This window comes from Camelina sativa, chromosome 6, assembly GCF_000633955.1.
Source record: "Camelina sativa cultivar DH55 chromosome 6, Cs, whole genome shotgun sequence".
NCBI classification, from domain to species: domain Eukaryota; kingdom Viridiplantae; phylum Streptophyta; class Magnoliopsida; order Brassicales; family Brassicaceae; genus Camelina; species Camelina sativa.
Genome location: NC_025690.1, coordinates 19235317 through 19250206, shown reverse-complemented (window position 1 = coordinate 19250206; position 14890 = coordinate 19235317). Strand labels below are relative to the sequence as shown.

Below are 14890 nucleotides of genomic sequence, written 5' to 3'. Positions count from 1 at the left end.
TTACGTTTTTCGTCCTTTTGCTTCCCAGCATTTACTCTGATTACTACTCTGACCCTGTAACGCTGCTGCTAAATCTCTGCAGCCTTGATGGGCTATATAAGGAAATAATTACTCAACCCTCAGCTCAGACATACACACGCTTTTAACCCTATAGACATTTTTTTTTTGGGTAGGATTTAACCCTATAGACATATCCATTACAAAGGTATCATAAACTCACCCCATACTTCCCTATTCAATGTAATACCTGAGATTTTTTTTTTATTTATCAATTCTGTTTTTTAGTTGAGAAAACATTTAATATTTTTACATACTTTGAATTCGATTCATTTCTTCGACATGCATTAAGATTTGGTCCATCATCATCACTTGAACCCAACTCTTTCTTTCTTTGTTTTAGCTCTCTTTTTTTTTTTCATACACGTGACCGTTAAAGATTCCATTTTGTTGCAAAGTTCTTTTCTTTACTTCTGGCTTGTAATAAATTCGAGTGTGTCTTCTTAATATATTTTTTTTCAGTATTTTGGAGACGAGCTAGTGATGAGAAGAAAACACATATTGTTTGTTTTTTAGCTTTTATATAGAATTGCATAATGCTCTCTAAATATTTATATGATTATTATCCAATATTTAAATGTCAGAAACTTCGGCTTGCCGGAGGAATAATATAAATATTCTTTGAAACTTTTGATTTATGTGTTGTGTGTGTGACGAGGAGATGGGGTCTTTTACTTGGGTATTGCTGCACAACAAAGCATTTACACACTCAGTTTGGCTTCTCTATTCAGACCACTTTCTATATAATTATATATTTCTTTTCTTTTTTTAAAATATCATCGCTTGTCTCTATCATGATCATATATCATCAGATAGATATTATTATTATTATTCGAAAGACTATAATTTGATCTATTCAGGTGCCTCGACAATCGTTTGAGATTGTTTTTTTTTTCTTTTCTTTTCTTTCTCTGTGGTCCTCTCCTCTCTGATCCCCAGGTTAATCTTTGAACACTTTTGTCTTTATCAAGATATTGCCCCTAATTATGAACCTTCATAGCGTGGCTTTTTTAATTACACTATAAAAAAACTTGTATCTCTCTCCACTTTGTTTCGTGAGTTCCTTAATTTCTTGAAATGTTGACATAAAATATGATTCTTTAATCTGTATGTGTTTATATATACAATTTATTCTTTAATATATATACTACTTGTTTCAGGAAGAGAAGACGATCATTTGTTCAAAATGTTTATTTATTGGGTTTTTACTAACTTTTTATTAGTTGAGTTGCTTATCTAATGCTAGAATTAATTAAGCTCTAGCAATCTAGCACCACTTACCATTTTTGTTTCGTTTAGATATCTATCTTTATTTATGAATGGTGAGTAGTGGTTGGTTTGGTTGTGATGTTTAATACCAGTGTGTTTATGGTTATTAATATAGGGGTGTTCAAAAGGCAGAGAGCATAAAAAAGAGTGCAAAGATGTTTACTTGCATAAATTGTACGAAAATGGCAGACAGAGGTGAGGATGAAGAAGACGAAGCGCGTGGGAGCACCACTCCCAACACTAAAGAAGCCGTTAAAAGCCTAACTACACAGGTCTCTTTCTCTCCCTAAAGATCAATTCTTTCCTTGTTTCATTCCTTACCCTCTTTTTGTTTTTCACTTTATTTTGTTGCTTTTTTTTTCTTTTCCTAAATGCCTTGGTCATGAAACAAACAAAACCCACAGAACCCAAAATTGAGAAAAATGGCCCTTTAACAACTGTTTTAACAATTGTGGTGAAAAGAAATTATATAAACAGTTTTTTTTTTGTATGATAAAAGTTTTGAAATCTGGCTATCAAGTACAAAAGTAATAGAGAGGTTACTGTAGTTAAGGCTGCATGCAGGTTACAAACAAAATTCGGATCTTTTAGAAAAGATCTTACGGGTGGTGATGCAACATCACTTCCCTCCTTGGAATCTCTTACAAATCTATCTTTAATAGGTTATGTCAGTGTTTTTTTTCTTTCCCTCCCCTCTATGTGACTAGACATTAACTGGAGCAACAATTAGTACAAATAATTAAAACCTTCAAAATTATGTTTCACGTTGAATTTTAGGATTACTAGTGGCTGATGATATGTGTGTGGATATTATTTCATTAAGGTTAAAAAGGCTAATGGGAGTCACGCCTTGTTGAACATGTTTTTTGCTTGTTATTGAAGATTGATCTATATATACTTTCCTAGAATAAGTCCCTAGTGGATTCTTATTTAGACATGAGAAAAGAAGAATTTTGTGGTGGGGCAAGTATATATATGTATATAGTAAATCAAAAGAAGCAAAAAAAGAAGTTATGATTATGTTCTATTCACGGAGAAGACAGGATGAACTATATTTTATGTTTCAAATTATATCAGATCTTCTTCTAGCTTTATTGATGCTCTTTATGAATGATGATAGTAGACTCCTTTTTTCCTAGTTGGGATAAAAGAAAAATCATCCATTTCTTGACTCATTTTGTTTCATGGCAGAAGACTTTTATTACTTGCTTACTGTTTGTTACCTGTTCTGTCCAACATTATGCTGTCCAATGATCACCTAGTACTACGTTGTGTGTATAAGGTTATAATTCTGTCAGCTTTCTTTTGGCATGGATGCTCTATGCAGATTAAAGATATGGCGTCGAAATTCTCCGGTGCTCATAAACCAAGCAAGCCAACTCCGGGCTCCTCGAGTAGCAACTTGAGGAAAGAGCAGAGAAAGTTTCCGGATTTTGACACTGCATCAGAAAGTGTTCCATACCCTTATCCGGGTGGAAGCACTAGCTCCACTCCGGCTTGGGACTTACCAAGATCCTCCTACCATCAATCTGGACGNCCTCCCCTCTATGTGACTAGACATTAACTGGAGCAACAATTAGTACAAATAATTAAAACCTTCAAAATTATGTTTCACGTTGAATTTTAGGATTACTAGTGGCTGATGATATGTGTGTGGATATTATTTCATTAAGGTTAAAAAGGCTAATGGGAGTCACGCCTTGTTGAACATGTTTTTTGCTTGTTATTGAAGATTGATCTATATATACTTTCCTAGAATAAGTCCCTAGTGGATTCTTATTTAGACATGAGAAAAGAAGAATTTTGTGGTGGGGCAAGTATATATATGTATATAGTAAATCAAAAGAAGCAAAAAAAGAAGTTATGATTATGTTCTATTCACGGAGAAGACAGGATGAACTATATTTTATGTTTCAAATTATATCAGATCTTCTTCTAGCTTTATTGATGCTCTTTATGAATGATGATAGTAGACTCCTTTTTTCCTAGTTGGGATAAAAGAAAAATCATCCATTTCTTGACTCATTTTGTTTCATGGCAGAAGACTTTTATTACTTGCTTACTGTTTGTTACCTGTTCTGTCCAACATTATGCTGTCCAATGATCACCTAGTACTACGTTGTGTGTATAAGGTTATAATTCTGTCAGCTTTCTTTTGGCATGGATGCTCTATGCAGATTAAAGATATGGCGTCGAAATTCTCCGGTGCTCATAAACCAAGCAAGCCAACTCCGGGCTCCTCGAGTAGCAACTTGAGGAAAGAGCAGAGAAAGTTTCCGGATTTTGACACTGCATCAGAAAGTGTTCCATACCCTTATCCGGGTGGAAGCACTAGCTCCACTCCGGCTTGGGACTTACCAAGATCCTCCTACCATCAATCTGGACGGCCATTCACATCAATGTATGGTGGTGAACGTGAATCCATCTCTGCTCAGTCTTGTGATGTTGTACTAGAAGATGATGAGCCAAAGGAGTGGATGGCTCAAGTAGAGCCAGGTGTTCATATCACATTCGTCTCACTTCCCAGTGGAGGGAATGATCTCAAGCGGATACGTTTCAGGTACATGACATCCATAACATTTTCAAGAATAAGTTGTATTTGAGGACACACAATGATTTGATGTGAGATGAAGCTAACATTTTCTTTTATCTTTGTTGTAGCCGGGAGGTATTCGACAAGTGGCAGGCTCAGAGATGGTGGGGTGAGAACTATGACAGAATAGTTGAGCTTTACAATGTTCAAAGATTTAACCGACAAGCCCTTCAAACCCCTGGTAGATCCGAAGACCAGGTAATTAGATCATCACTGATCTTTACATTACAACTTAAGAGAAGGTTTATTTATGAGTAAATCATCTTATCTTTCAACTTGTGCTTGTTTTCTTCTTTCAGTCGCAGAGAGATTCAACTTACACAAGGATAGACTCAGCAAGAGAAAGCAGAGACTGGACACAAAGAGACAACAACTTCAGACCACCAGGAGGCAGTGTGCCACATCACTTTTATGGACCACCAATGGACGCAGCACGAATCACCACCTCATCGAGGGACGAACCGCCTTCCATGAGTAATGCTAGTGAAATGCAAGCTGAGTGGGTTGAAGAGGACGAGCCTGGCGTCTACATTACCATCAGACAGTTACCAGATGGAACCAGAGAGTTACGCCGCGTCAGATTCAGGTAAACCAAACTCTACCGATCATACGAAAATCTCTTTTTAGCTAGTTTACTCAAAACTAAATCGAACCGGGTGTTAATTGCAGTCGGGAACGGTTTGGTGAAGTGCATGCCAAGACATGGTGGGAGCAAAACAGAGACAGGATACAAACACAATACCTCTAAGAGGAAATCAAAAGAGACCAATATTTAATCTTCTTTAACACAACAAAAAAGGTATACACAAAATTCAGAGTTAATTTTGTTCATCTTCTGAAATTTGGAAGGAAATCAGAGTGGAAACTGAATCGACAAATTGAGTTTTTTTAGAGATTTGTAGTTCTAGCTGGTTCTCGGCGTTTTGATATATATAGCTATGTAATTTTCCTGACGATGACATGAGCTTTATATGTCTTTATTTATTTGTTCATTTTAGCCCATGCGTTTATTTTCAAATTTATTTGTTAGTAGCGCATAGTATCATGGGAATTTAACTGTCACATATTCTACTCGATATAACCTTCAAATGGAGTGGAAAAAGAAAAATAATACACTTGAGAAAACATATCAAAAGACTTTAATTGTAACGAACACACACGAAGTAGTTGCAAAACCCTCTTGAATCAAAAAGTCTAGTTCTGCTTCCGCTTCAAGCCTTTAAAACCAAGGGTCTGCTCATAATTTCTGTTAATTAACCAAATGGGATATGGAAATGTAATCGATACAGGAAAGGGAACTAGAAATTGAATGAAACTTGTGTGGCTTGTGATGCAAGCTACGGCATCTAGGGATGCTCTATGTTTGCTTAAGCTTGATGTTGTACGAAGTTCCAGTTGTGGAACTGGTGAGGGTGATGCTCTCAATCTATTGTAAGGAAGAAAAAAGATCGATCTTTGTTTCTTTAACAGAACAAAACAGATCTTGGAGACAATGCTTCCCTGCCATGCCATCCTGATCATAAAACAAGATTCATGCCAAGTGTAGCTTGAAACCAAATTTTGGCTTTTACGTAGAAAACAAAGCATCTTAGATTCAACTTTAGCTTTATTAAACGGAATCAGATTACAAAAGAGCAGAGAGAATGATGGTTGAGGTAAACCAATAAACGAACTGAGAAGTATCAACTGGAAGTAGAGAACACTACACAAGCAACTCTAAGCCTAATTTTATTATTTGTTAGCATCTAAAGATGATAAGAAGGAATCGTTATGAACATTAAGCTCAAGCACAAATCTTATATAACAGAACAAAAACCATTCAATTAAATTCGATTTCACAATTTTCTGGATCAACAAATAATTCGATTACACAACTTTGGATAAAAAGTTTAAAATCTATCAGTACTAGTAAATTTACCAAGTTAGATAAAAGGAAAATAAGTAAAAAAGGAAATGTAAAAGAAGAGGAAATTTTATATATACTAGGTTAGACCCGCGCTACGCCGCGAGATTAAGATTAGATTCTTATTTTATTTTTCTTATATTTTTTTATATTTTGTTTTTTTTTTCAATTTCATAATTTAATATATGTTATTTAAAAAAGTTTCATAAATTTATGCTGTTTGAAATCAAATTTCATAAATTTTTGATAATTTCAATGGTGACTTTGTTTTTTTGTTATTATTAGATACTTGAATTTTTTTATTTCATAAAATTAGTTGTTGAATATATTTTAATTTTTTTACCCTAAAAATAACTTTAGAGATTTCAAACCCTTAGTCTCACTCACAAACCCTCAAATGTCTACATTGTAAATTTTCTTGATAGATTGTAGAACTTTAAGTTTAGCCACTTCAACATTTGTCTCCTTAATCAAACATAATTTATCTCTTACAACATATTACATATATACTTGTTCTTGTCACTTAGTTTATTTAATTTTTCTGTAATATTAATTGTGTAAATAAAAATTGAAAACATAAATAAACAATTACATAAAATTATTCAAAAATTGTAGAGTTCAATAAAGAATTACAATTATTTAACAAAAAATTAAAATAAACATAAACCCTACAATACAAAAACCCAAACTAAACTAAACCAACCAAAGAAGATGACTGATTCAAAATCAAACAAACAAAACACAAAAGACCAACCAACACTTACATATGTGTTAAGCTGACGGATAAAACTCGAGAAGTTATTGTGCTTGAAGAATCTCGGAAGAAGGTCTCTAGAAAACTCCGGTGGATTCCAAACGATGAAACTCTTGTTGCTCTGACTCCACGAGACGATCGAATCCGATGAAGAATCATCAACCATTTCATATGTTTTGTAAGAAAAGGTGGGAGTGAGCTTGATGAACCTCCATGATTATTCTAATCCATCTCTAAAACACTTTCAAAATCTTTAAAAACTTTCAACTCCTTGATTCAATCTACTGCCACAAAAAGCTATACAAATCACACTAAAAAAACCAGAGCAAGAGAGTCTTTACATCAACTATATAAGTTCAAGAACCAAAATATAAAAGCTTTTCATGTCAATAACTTTAGTACACAGAAACTACAGTTAAGGACTCAAAGAACTCTCACTGATTTCGATCAAAACTGGATAAGATTCAAAACCCAAAATTCCCTTAAAAAATAAAGCTTCGAACTTGAAACAAAAACCCCAAAACCTCACCACTGTTTCTCAAAATGAAGCTAAAAGCTTCTAAGAAGCCCTTAAAACCATAAACCCCTTTAAAATTCAACGAATCTAGAAACCCTTTTAACATTAAAATCTCACTTAATCAGAGAAATAAAAAAAAAGGAACAACCTTTATATTGCTTCTGGAACCCTCTCTGCTTCTCGAACACAAAGAAAGAAAGAAAAAAGCTTCTCGACTTGTGTGGGTATTTAAGTAAATCAAACAGAGAATATCAAACAGAAACGATTTGTCTTCTTATGTGTACCTCTCTCCCTACCATTATTGCTGCTAAAATATCAAAGTTATATGTGGAGAGAAGACCGTAGCTTGTAAACCAGATGGATAGAAAGTTATTTTTCCTTATCTCCTAAAGTTATTTTATCACTACTCTACTATTCACTTTCAAGTTCCAAACAATTTATCTTAAACTAATAAGGAAACCTCTTAAACGACCTTACGACCATATATCTTCAAAAAAATTCATAGAGTAGAACCTGATTGTCGAAAAGTGAAGTAGACTCTCCACCATAGAAGTCCTTCCTGTCAATGTGAAGGTCCTACTCCAGATAATACAGTAACAAACACTATACACATAGTGATAAGCTTTAGTTTACATCACAGCAGTGTGGCCTTACAGGCGTCTTTGACGGGCTTACCCTTTCACACACATAGACAAAGCAAATATTAATCTCACAGTGATAAGTTAGTATTATTAACTAACCTTATTTGTTTCTTGTTAGCTCACCTTATTGGAAGCCCTACCAAGATAATACCACTACAATAAATTGCAGAAACAGCACTTTCTGCCTGAAATACATGCAAAGATACATAACAGAAACCTACAACCCATTGTTAACTGAAACATACAAACCATAAAATCCACTAAAGTTTCTTTCTCTCTCTGTCATTTACAAACGAAAAAAGAGAGTATGACAAAGCTCTTTTTACCTCTGCACCAGAAGCGAGCATACAGAATGAACGCAAGAGCCAACTGTTGTCCTGCAACATCAAAAAAAAAATGCATAATTAAGATCATATCTCTCTCTCTCTCTGTCATTTAAAGGAAATAGAGACAATTGCATCAAAGAGTTCTTTTTGACCTCTGCACCAGCAGGGAGTTTAAAACAAGAGCCAACTGTTGTCCTGCAACATACCTGGAACTCTCCTCGTCGATGCAAACAAAATACCAAATCAGAAACATATTAGATTCAATTAAGATAATACTTAAGTCAAATTCTTTCAAAAAAATTCTTCAAATCTACCACTTCAATCCAAAGAACCATTATATATAGTGGTACACTTAATCCTTCTCTTTTGGAATGTCCTTCTTCGGAACCTTTGTCTCTATTTCCTTTGGTTTTATGGCCTCGGCTTCCCTGATATCCGCATCAAACTCATCAGTCGCACACATACAGAGAAATTTGCCTTGTGTCGCTACAGATCTATCACTAATACCAACATTGCTCAATCACATAACTATGCCCACCCAAACCACTGCCATCATAATCAATCTTTTTATGTTTTACTCAAGTTACAAAATCTCAGATGATCCTAGAATTTAAACAACTGATATTATATTCATACCATAAGCTTTCCAACACAGCTAAGCTCACGGCAAAAAATCGAAAATGAGAGAGTGAACCGGTTTACGAAACCACAAACCCCACCAAACTAACAAACATAACACTTCGCAAAGGAGAAATCATAAGGAATAGAGAGAGAGCAGAATTACGACTTGGAGGCGGCAGAGGATTCTTCTTCAAGCTAGTGACGGATGTGCTTGACGTTACACCTTACGACGGTGGCAGTTTGCTTGACGTCGCCCTTCAATAGCAGCACCACGGCACCTACTCCAACCACCGTCAAACCCATTCTTCCGATTAAAATCCAAACAACAAAGGACCCTACTTTTCTAATTCCCAATTCATATAAGCCTAATATTAATCAGATATAAACAACACTAATTCATCAAGATCTACCAACGAAAACAAGAAGAATTGTACCAGCAGAAGCATAGAGCATGTCTTCGTTTTCGTCATCACCGTCTCTCGACAACAGAGAAAGAAAAAAAGGAAAAAAAAAAACTTTCGTTTAAAATTTCGGCCAATCGGATCTCGCGTTTTGCAACCTTTTTTTTTGTTGCAACGAAACGATCATGATTCCTAAAAATTCCTAATGTTAGAGAGAATTGCTAAAGTTAGAGAGAGTAAATAAAAAAACAGCGTCAAGAAAATAAATCCTATGTGTATTAATTGAAATATTTTAATTAAATACTGATTTTAAACGATGTGTCAAGCTATGCTTTAAAGTTGAAGCTTATGTGTCAACAACAAGAAAGTTTTATTGTATTGATTTTTTTTAGAAAAAAAAAGTAAATAAAACAGAAATGAGCTAATTTGGGATAATATGAAAATAAATTTTAGTAAATAAATAAATAAAACTATAATCATAATAACTCTATAAATAAGGTTATTATGTTAAGAGGTTAGATCAAAACATATAAGAAGAGAAGTCGTACAAGAAAATCCCCAAAAAATTAACTCGCCGTAAGAAAGATGGACCGAGAAGAATCAATAGAGAAACAATATGAAATCCTGATGGACCTGGAAGAATCAGTAGGGAATCAAAACGACATTGCTCTGAGGTTGACTCAACACGTGATCGCCGCTACCGCCGGGAAAACCTCGAACCTCGTCTTCTCGCCGGCGTTAATCAACGTCATACTCAGTTTTATCGCCGCCAGATCTCCCGGAGACACCGCAGAACAGATTTTCTCTTTACTCCAGGCTTCTTCAACCGATGAGCTTCACGCTGTCTCCTCCCGGATCGTCACCACCGTCCTCGCCGACAGCACTGCGATTGGCGGCCCGACGATATTGGCGGCGAATGGCTTCTGGATCGAAAAGTCTCTCTTTGTGAAACCTTCTTTCAAGGATCTTTTGCTAAATTCGTATAAAGCTGCTTTCAACGAAGTTGACTTTCTCACCAAGGTACTCTCTCTTTGATCCAGATAAACCTAACTCCTTGGTAAATTTACCAGGGATTATATTATGCTATTAACATGCTTAGATGTATGTAACACAGTGACATGCTTAGATGTAACATAGTAACATGCTTAGACACTTGGATTTATATGTGTGCTTATATATAAAGTACTAGCTAGGGTTTATACAAACATGTTAAGATTTGTGCTAAATGAAGTATACGCAAGGCTTTTAATTTGTGAAATCAAATCACAGATGTTGATAGCTGTTTTTGTATGTTTGTTTTGGACAGGCTGATGAAGTGACTAAAGAGGTGAATTCATGGCCTGTAACTCCTTTGGATTCCATCTCGATGTTTTTGAAGGATTCAAAGTCCTCGATCTAAAGTACAGAGGACCAAGACTCGTAGACTGTCGTATTTTCTCGATGCAAATCTATCTCCCTGATAAGAAAGATGGGTTCCATGCAATGCTGGAGAGATTAGCTTCTACTCGTGGATTCTTTAAGGACAACAAGGTCCTTCCTAGCCACCGGGGAGATATAGGAGAACTCAAGATTCCAAGGTTTAAATTTGCTTTTGATTTCGAAGCCTCTGAAGCTCTCAAGGCTTTTGGTTTGGAGGTGCCATCGTCCAAGATCTTCCACAAGTCTTGCATCGAGGTCGATGAAGTGGGATCGAACGCTGCAGCTGCTGCCGCATTAAGAGGTTGTGGAGGATGTGGTTCTCGTGTGCTAAAGAAGTATGACTTCGTGGCGGATCATCCTTTCCTTTTCCTCATCAAAGAACACAGAAGCGGACTGGTTTTGTTCCTTGGTCAAGTCATGGATCCTTCTGTGCATTAATTTGACATGTCATCGATGCAGGAAAGTGAAATAGAAATTGAATAAAACTTGTGTGGCGTGTGATGCAAGCTACTGTAGCAACTGCGTCCATCAGCCAATTGAGGAAACGAAACGGTCTTAATTGGGAAAGCACTGGCTACACAATGTATCTTTCATAATTCACAGAAACATGAAATATATGATTTAAGTTAAATGACATTCATTATGATCTTGTTTTGTTCTTACACACAAAATATATAAAAAAAAAAGAGTCTAGACCAGCCTTGGCTCTTAGATACTACCAGATACTTTGCATTCTTCTAGTAGATTAAGCAAGTCGTGTTCGGGCGCACTGAGCGAAGGCAAGAACAGACGGTTGGTATTGCATTGGCTAGTCCCTGATGGAATTGTCACAGAAACGTCAGATTCTTCATCCATCCCATCTTGGACAATCGCCAAATCACCTCGTCTCCTCATCGAAGAAGCCGACACTCTCTCTTTCCAGAGTCTCCCGTCCTATGATCATAAAACAAAGAGTAAAGCTTTCTGCAAACACTCCTATCTTTGCATTTTTCACAATATATAGAAACCATTTTTTATATTCTTGCAAACTTTTTCAAGAATCATACATTGAGAATGGATGGCTCGGGGAGTGGGCATTGGATCGGTTGATCGTTGTCTAAGGGCTCCATCGGGTGATCCACCGGTTTAAACTCTGTTGCTACTTCGATCCCATGAGTTGAAGCGGTTGCGGAGTTAGTTGAAGCAACAGGATCAGATCTTGGAGGCAATGTTTCCCTTCCATCCTGACCATAAGACAAGATTCATGTCAAGCGTAGCTTGGAATCAATTTATGGCTTTTTTCAGATAAATAAAGGATTCTTAGATTCAACAATTGCTTGAAATCTAATCAGGTTACAAAAGCAGATAATAGCTTGAACCTATGAAAACAAGCTCAAAATATTCAGCTAAAAGTTTAGAAAACAAGCAACTCTAAGAATTTAAGCAAAACTGAGAAGCATCATACTCTAAGAAGGAATCTTTATGAACATAAAGGTCAAGCAATAATTTAACAGAACAAAAAACTCATGTTCCATATAACCATCTCTACTGGAATAAGACAAGCAAATAGAAAAGAGAGCTTACGTTGGCACTCTGAGTTCGTCTATGGCCGCCTCTAACAACAGAGAATCTTGAGAAAATACCAACCATGCTATTGAGATGAATGAATCTTCCTCCTAGATCTTAACTTTGAATATTTCAAGATGAAACAGAGACAAAGAAGAAAAGAAAACAAACTTGTCCTGAAGACGAAGAGTATATATAGATTCTTAAAAGCAGAGCCAACAAAGATTAGATTGCTTCTTCAAATCTTGTAGAGAATATTGCAGTGGACTTTCTCAGAGCTTTAAAGCCTTTAAGCTTTGCTTGGTTTGAACAGATTCTTCTCTCTGTATTATTATTATGGCTTCTTTCTTTCTTTGGGTCTCCTCTTGATAATATTCTCCTTCAACAACTTTTCTTGGCTTTGAAAATTAAGTTAGTATAACTATTAATTGATGAATCATCGCCTTGTTATAAAATTGAAATAAATTCCCTTATTGGAAAATGACAAATTTTTGTGGTTCAGCTATATTGTTCTTTGCAGAATAAAGTATTTTATTCAATTCACATCGAGAAAGCTACAAAATCAACTAGACGGAATATTTAATTTAATAGTGAAAATGACTATAATAGTTTTAATTAACTTATTTTAAACCAGCTCTAGTGTCATTGGAATGTTGTATTCTTTTTTTTTTTTTCAAGATTCCGACTTTCACCTTCTTGATGGAACCAAAGTATGTGTGCTCTTCATGACCTGTAACTCCTTTGGATTCCATCTCGATGTTTTTGAAGGATTCAAAGTCCTCGATCTAGAGTACAGAGGACCAAGAAACCTAGTGAGACCAGCATGGTTTTCATTTGTCTATAAACGGGATCTTTGGAACTCTGCATATGTTGTAGATTTAAAAGCCGTGCCCCTGGTGGAATGCTGGCTTCCTTATGCAAACTGGATTAGTCTAATAGCTACATAAAGAAAAACTAAAAGCTTTGAAAGATACCCATTAGTGAGCAACATCAATGTAGAATCGGTCAGATTAGCCTTTTTAAACTCTTTTTCGTATTTCTCCAACTCAAGCTTATTAAGTAGACTTCTTGTTTGTCTGTACTTGGGGTTTGATATGATTACATCTGACAACTAAGTAAAAGAAATTGAGGTTAATGAGATAATAAGAGCATTAATTGTATGACTTATGAATAGAGTATACAATTACTTACACAATACAATAATCCTTGATATACAGTAAACCCAATGGCGGTATAGAGAAGGTTGATAGGTCGTCCTTGCCAATCTCGACTTAGAAAAGAATAAGCCGCACCAGATCCTGCTGCTGGTACCATGCTGCATATTTGAATAATCTTTAAAAAAAACTCAAACCAATGATAATTAAGAAAATCTAAATATGGTTTTGGATTTGAAACTTACGCAGAGAGAAGACTCTCTTTGCCCCTAATCCCTTCAATTAGGCCTGATATTGCACAATACACACCGGCAACACCAGCAAAAGCTTGAGCTTGAACCCATGGCACACCAACAAGAGTCTACAGATTCAAACGCCAAGTTAAATCAATGAAAATGGCCTGTACATTCCAGTCACACTAATCCGATTATAGAAAAAGATTACGTGGGAATGCGTTGTGATTTGGGGCAACAAAGTGGCTAGTGTATAACCAAAGACAGCTCCCCCTAGACAGCCTATGGAGGAGTTTACAACGGTTTTGATTGGCTGAGACTGGTTCATAAACACTTCCTTATGCATAGCAAGAAAACCTGCCAAAGAGTTCTTCCGATGCTCTTCACATCTCGCCATGAACTGCATTCTCAAGAAAAAACAGAGGCTTATGCAACCAATGCATTCATACTAATGTGCTGAGAACATTTCATAGCTAACGATGTTTCATTTCTCAATTAAAAGAAATAAAAAAAAACCCCATATTTTCTGACATTATCTGTTCCATCTATGCCTCCCAATTGGAGTTCAGGTTTCTCAGTCAGAAACAAGTGGCTAGACCAGAAACGTTCCCAGGCTATAACTCTAACTCCCACTATGTAGCCTGTGACCAGAAACAAGTGGTTTCTCTGTTGAGCCACATGATTACTTTATAGGCTTTTTCCTAAGTACCCAAAACCAAAGAAAAAGATGACCATATAGGATCTTGATATGCGATGAATATATATAGGAATAGGATACAGTAACTTTGTCCCCATTTAGAATAAATGCATATAACACAGTAGTCACAGGGAAATATACAGAGAATGAAACAGGATCAATCTGATTGGGACACAAAGAAATGAGATGTTAGTCTTTTAATTTCCCAAACATATTCAGCGTTTCGGCGGAAATGGCCCGTAGGCTTAGAGACATAGAGATAAGCGGAGGGCGACTGATAGTAAGCACTGCTCTTTCCGACGAAACTCGCCATGGTGCATCCTCAGTGAAGAGAAGCTCATGGAGAGCTAGTCTGTTGGATTCAACTGTCTCAAAGTGGATGCTGGAGAGACGTTTTCCAAGGATACATTTCCTGGGTGTGCTGATGTAAGCAGCGTTAGGAAACAGCTCATCTGCAAGAGAGCCAAGGACCCCCAACAAATTCAATAATCTACTAGAGAAACAAAAGCATTACAAGAGATAGCTAGAACAAGTTAACGACTCTATGAACCCAACCACAATTGAACCCTGTTTTTTTTTAGGCTTTAAACACCTAAAACCAAATCACATACTTTGTATGACTGATAGATATATCTCAACACGAATTTAACGTAGAATTACGGAGAGAGAGATGTTACCGGAAGACATGGTTGAAGAAGGAATCGATGGGGAAGACGACCGACGCGATTCTCACTCAAAGTCCAATACCCCCCCCCCCCCC

The 14890-nt window shown here is 36.1% G+C and overlaps 3 protein-coding genes, 1 long non-coding RNA gene and 1 pseudogene across 11 annotated transcripts in view; 2 read left to right on the top strand and 3 right to left on the bottom strand.

Moving 5' to 3' along the window:
• Positions 1-4921, top strand: part of LOC104792319 (protein Brevis radix-like 1) — a 6147-nt gene extending 1226 nt beyond the window's left edge. Inside the window, exons 1-6 of one of the 2 annotated variants that reach the window (XM_010518436.2) lie at positions 42-996; positions 1442-1598; positions 3504-3886; positions 3988-4117; positions 4219-4505; positions 4589-4921. In XM_010518436.2, the coding sequence (XP_010516738.1) occupies positions 1482-1598; positions 3504-3886; positions 3988-4117; positions 4219-4505; positions 4589-4667 (996 nt within the window). In that variant the 5' untranslated portion in view covers positions 42-996; positions 1442-1481 and the 3' untranslated portion in view covers positions 4668-4921. Of the gene's footprint in view, positions 1-41; positions 997-1441; positions 1599-3503; positions 3887-3987; positions 4118-4218; positions 4506-4588 lie in introns of those variants that run through there. The other variant, XM_010518435.1, reaches the window with a different exon arrangement.
• On the bottom strand, positions 6491-9335 carry LOC104792317. Of its 7 annotated transcripts, XR_769048.2 has the most exons (6): positions 9116-9335; positions 8848-8959; positions 8213-8488; positions 8061-8111; positions 7858-7919; positions 6491-7769 (listed from the first exon to the last, which is right to left on the bottom strand). It is a non-coding gene; the product is annotated as an uncharacterized LOC104792317 (long non-coding RNA). The 7 variants fall into 7 exon arrangements; XR_002038663.1 differs by having other exon boundaries at positions 6491-6857; positions 7607-8111; XR_769044.2 differs by having other exon boundaries at positions 7858-8111.
• Positions 9637-11033, top strand: LOC104792314 (annotated as a pseudogene).
• LOC104792315 lies at positions 11119-12417 on the bottom strand. Its single transcript, XM_010518433.2, has 3 exons — positions 12065-12417; positions 11548-11724; positions 11119-11434 (listed from the first exon to the last, which is right to left on the bottom strand). Exons 1-3 carry the CDS (start codon positions 12128-12130, stop codon positions 11210-11212), a joined length of 468 nt encoding a protein of 155 aa, XP_010516735.1. The 5' UTR covers positions 12131-12417; the 3' UTR covers positions 11119-11209.
• LOC104792316 lies at positions 12542-14884 on the bottom strand. Its single transcript, XM_019246929.1, has 5 exons — positions 14808-14884; positions 13645-14582; positions 13446-13561; positions 13238-13361; positions 12542-13157 (listed from the first exon to the last, which is right to left on the bottom strand). The coding sequence occupies exons 2-5, from the start codon at positions 13837-13839 to the stop codon at positions 12960-12962; spliced, it is 633 nt and encodes a 210-aa protein (XP_019102474.1). The 5' UTR covers positions 13840-14582; positions 14808-14884; the 3' UTR covers positions 12542-12959.

Excerpts from the sequence above, each read along its gene's own strand:
- LOC104792315 (XM_010518433.2), bottom strand. The coding sequence starts at position 12,130 with ATGGTTGGTATTTTCTCAAGATTCTCTGTTGTTAGAGGCGGCCATAGA. Across the intron at positions 11,725-12,064 it reads GACGAACTCAGAGTGCCAAC|GATGGAAGGGAAACATTGCC; the intron begins GTAAGCTCTCTT and ends TCTTATGGTCAG. Across the intron at positions 11,435-11,547 it reads CCGAGCCATCCATTCTCAAT|GACGGGAGACTCTGGAAAGA; the intron begins GTATGATTCTTG and ends TTATGATCATAG.
- LOC104792316 (XM_019246929.1), bottom strand. The coding sequence starts at position 13,839 with ATGCAGTTCATGGCGAGATGTGAAGAGCATCGGAAGAACTCTTTGGCA. Across the intron at positions 13,562-13,644 it reads AAATCACAACGCATTCCCAC|ACTCTTGTTGGTGTGCCATG; the intron begins GTAATCTTTTTC and ends TTGAATCTGTAG. Across the intron at positions 13,158-13,237 it reads ATCAAGGATTATTGTATTGT|TTGTCAGATGTAATCATATC; the intron begins GTAAGTAATTGT and ends TCTTTTACTTAG.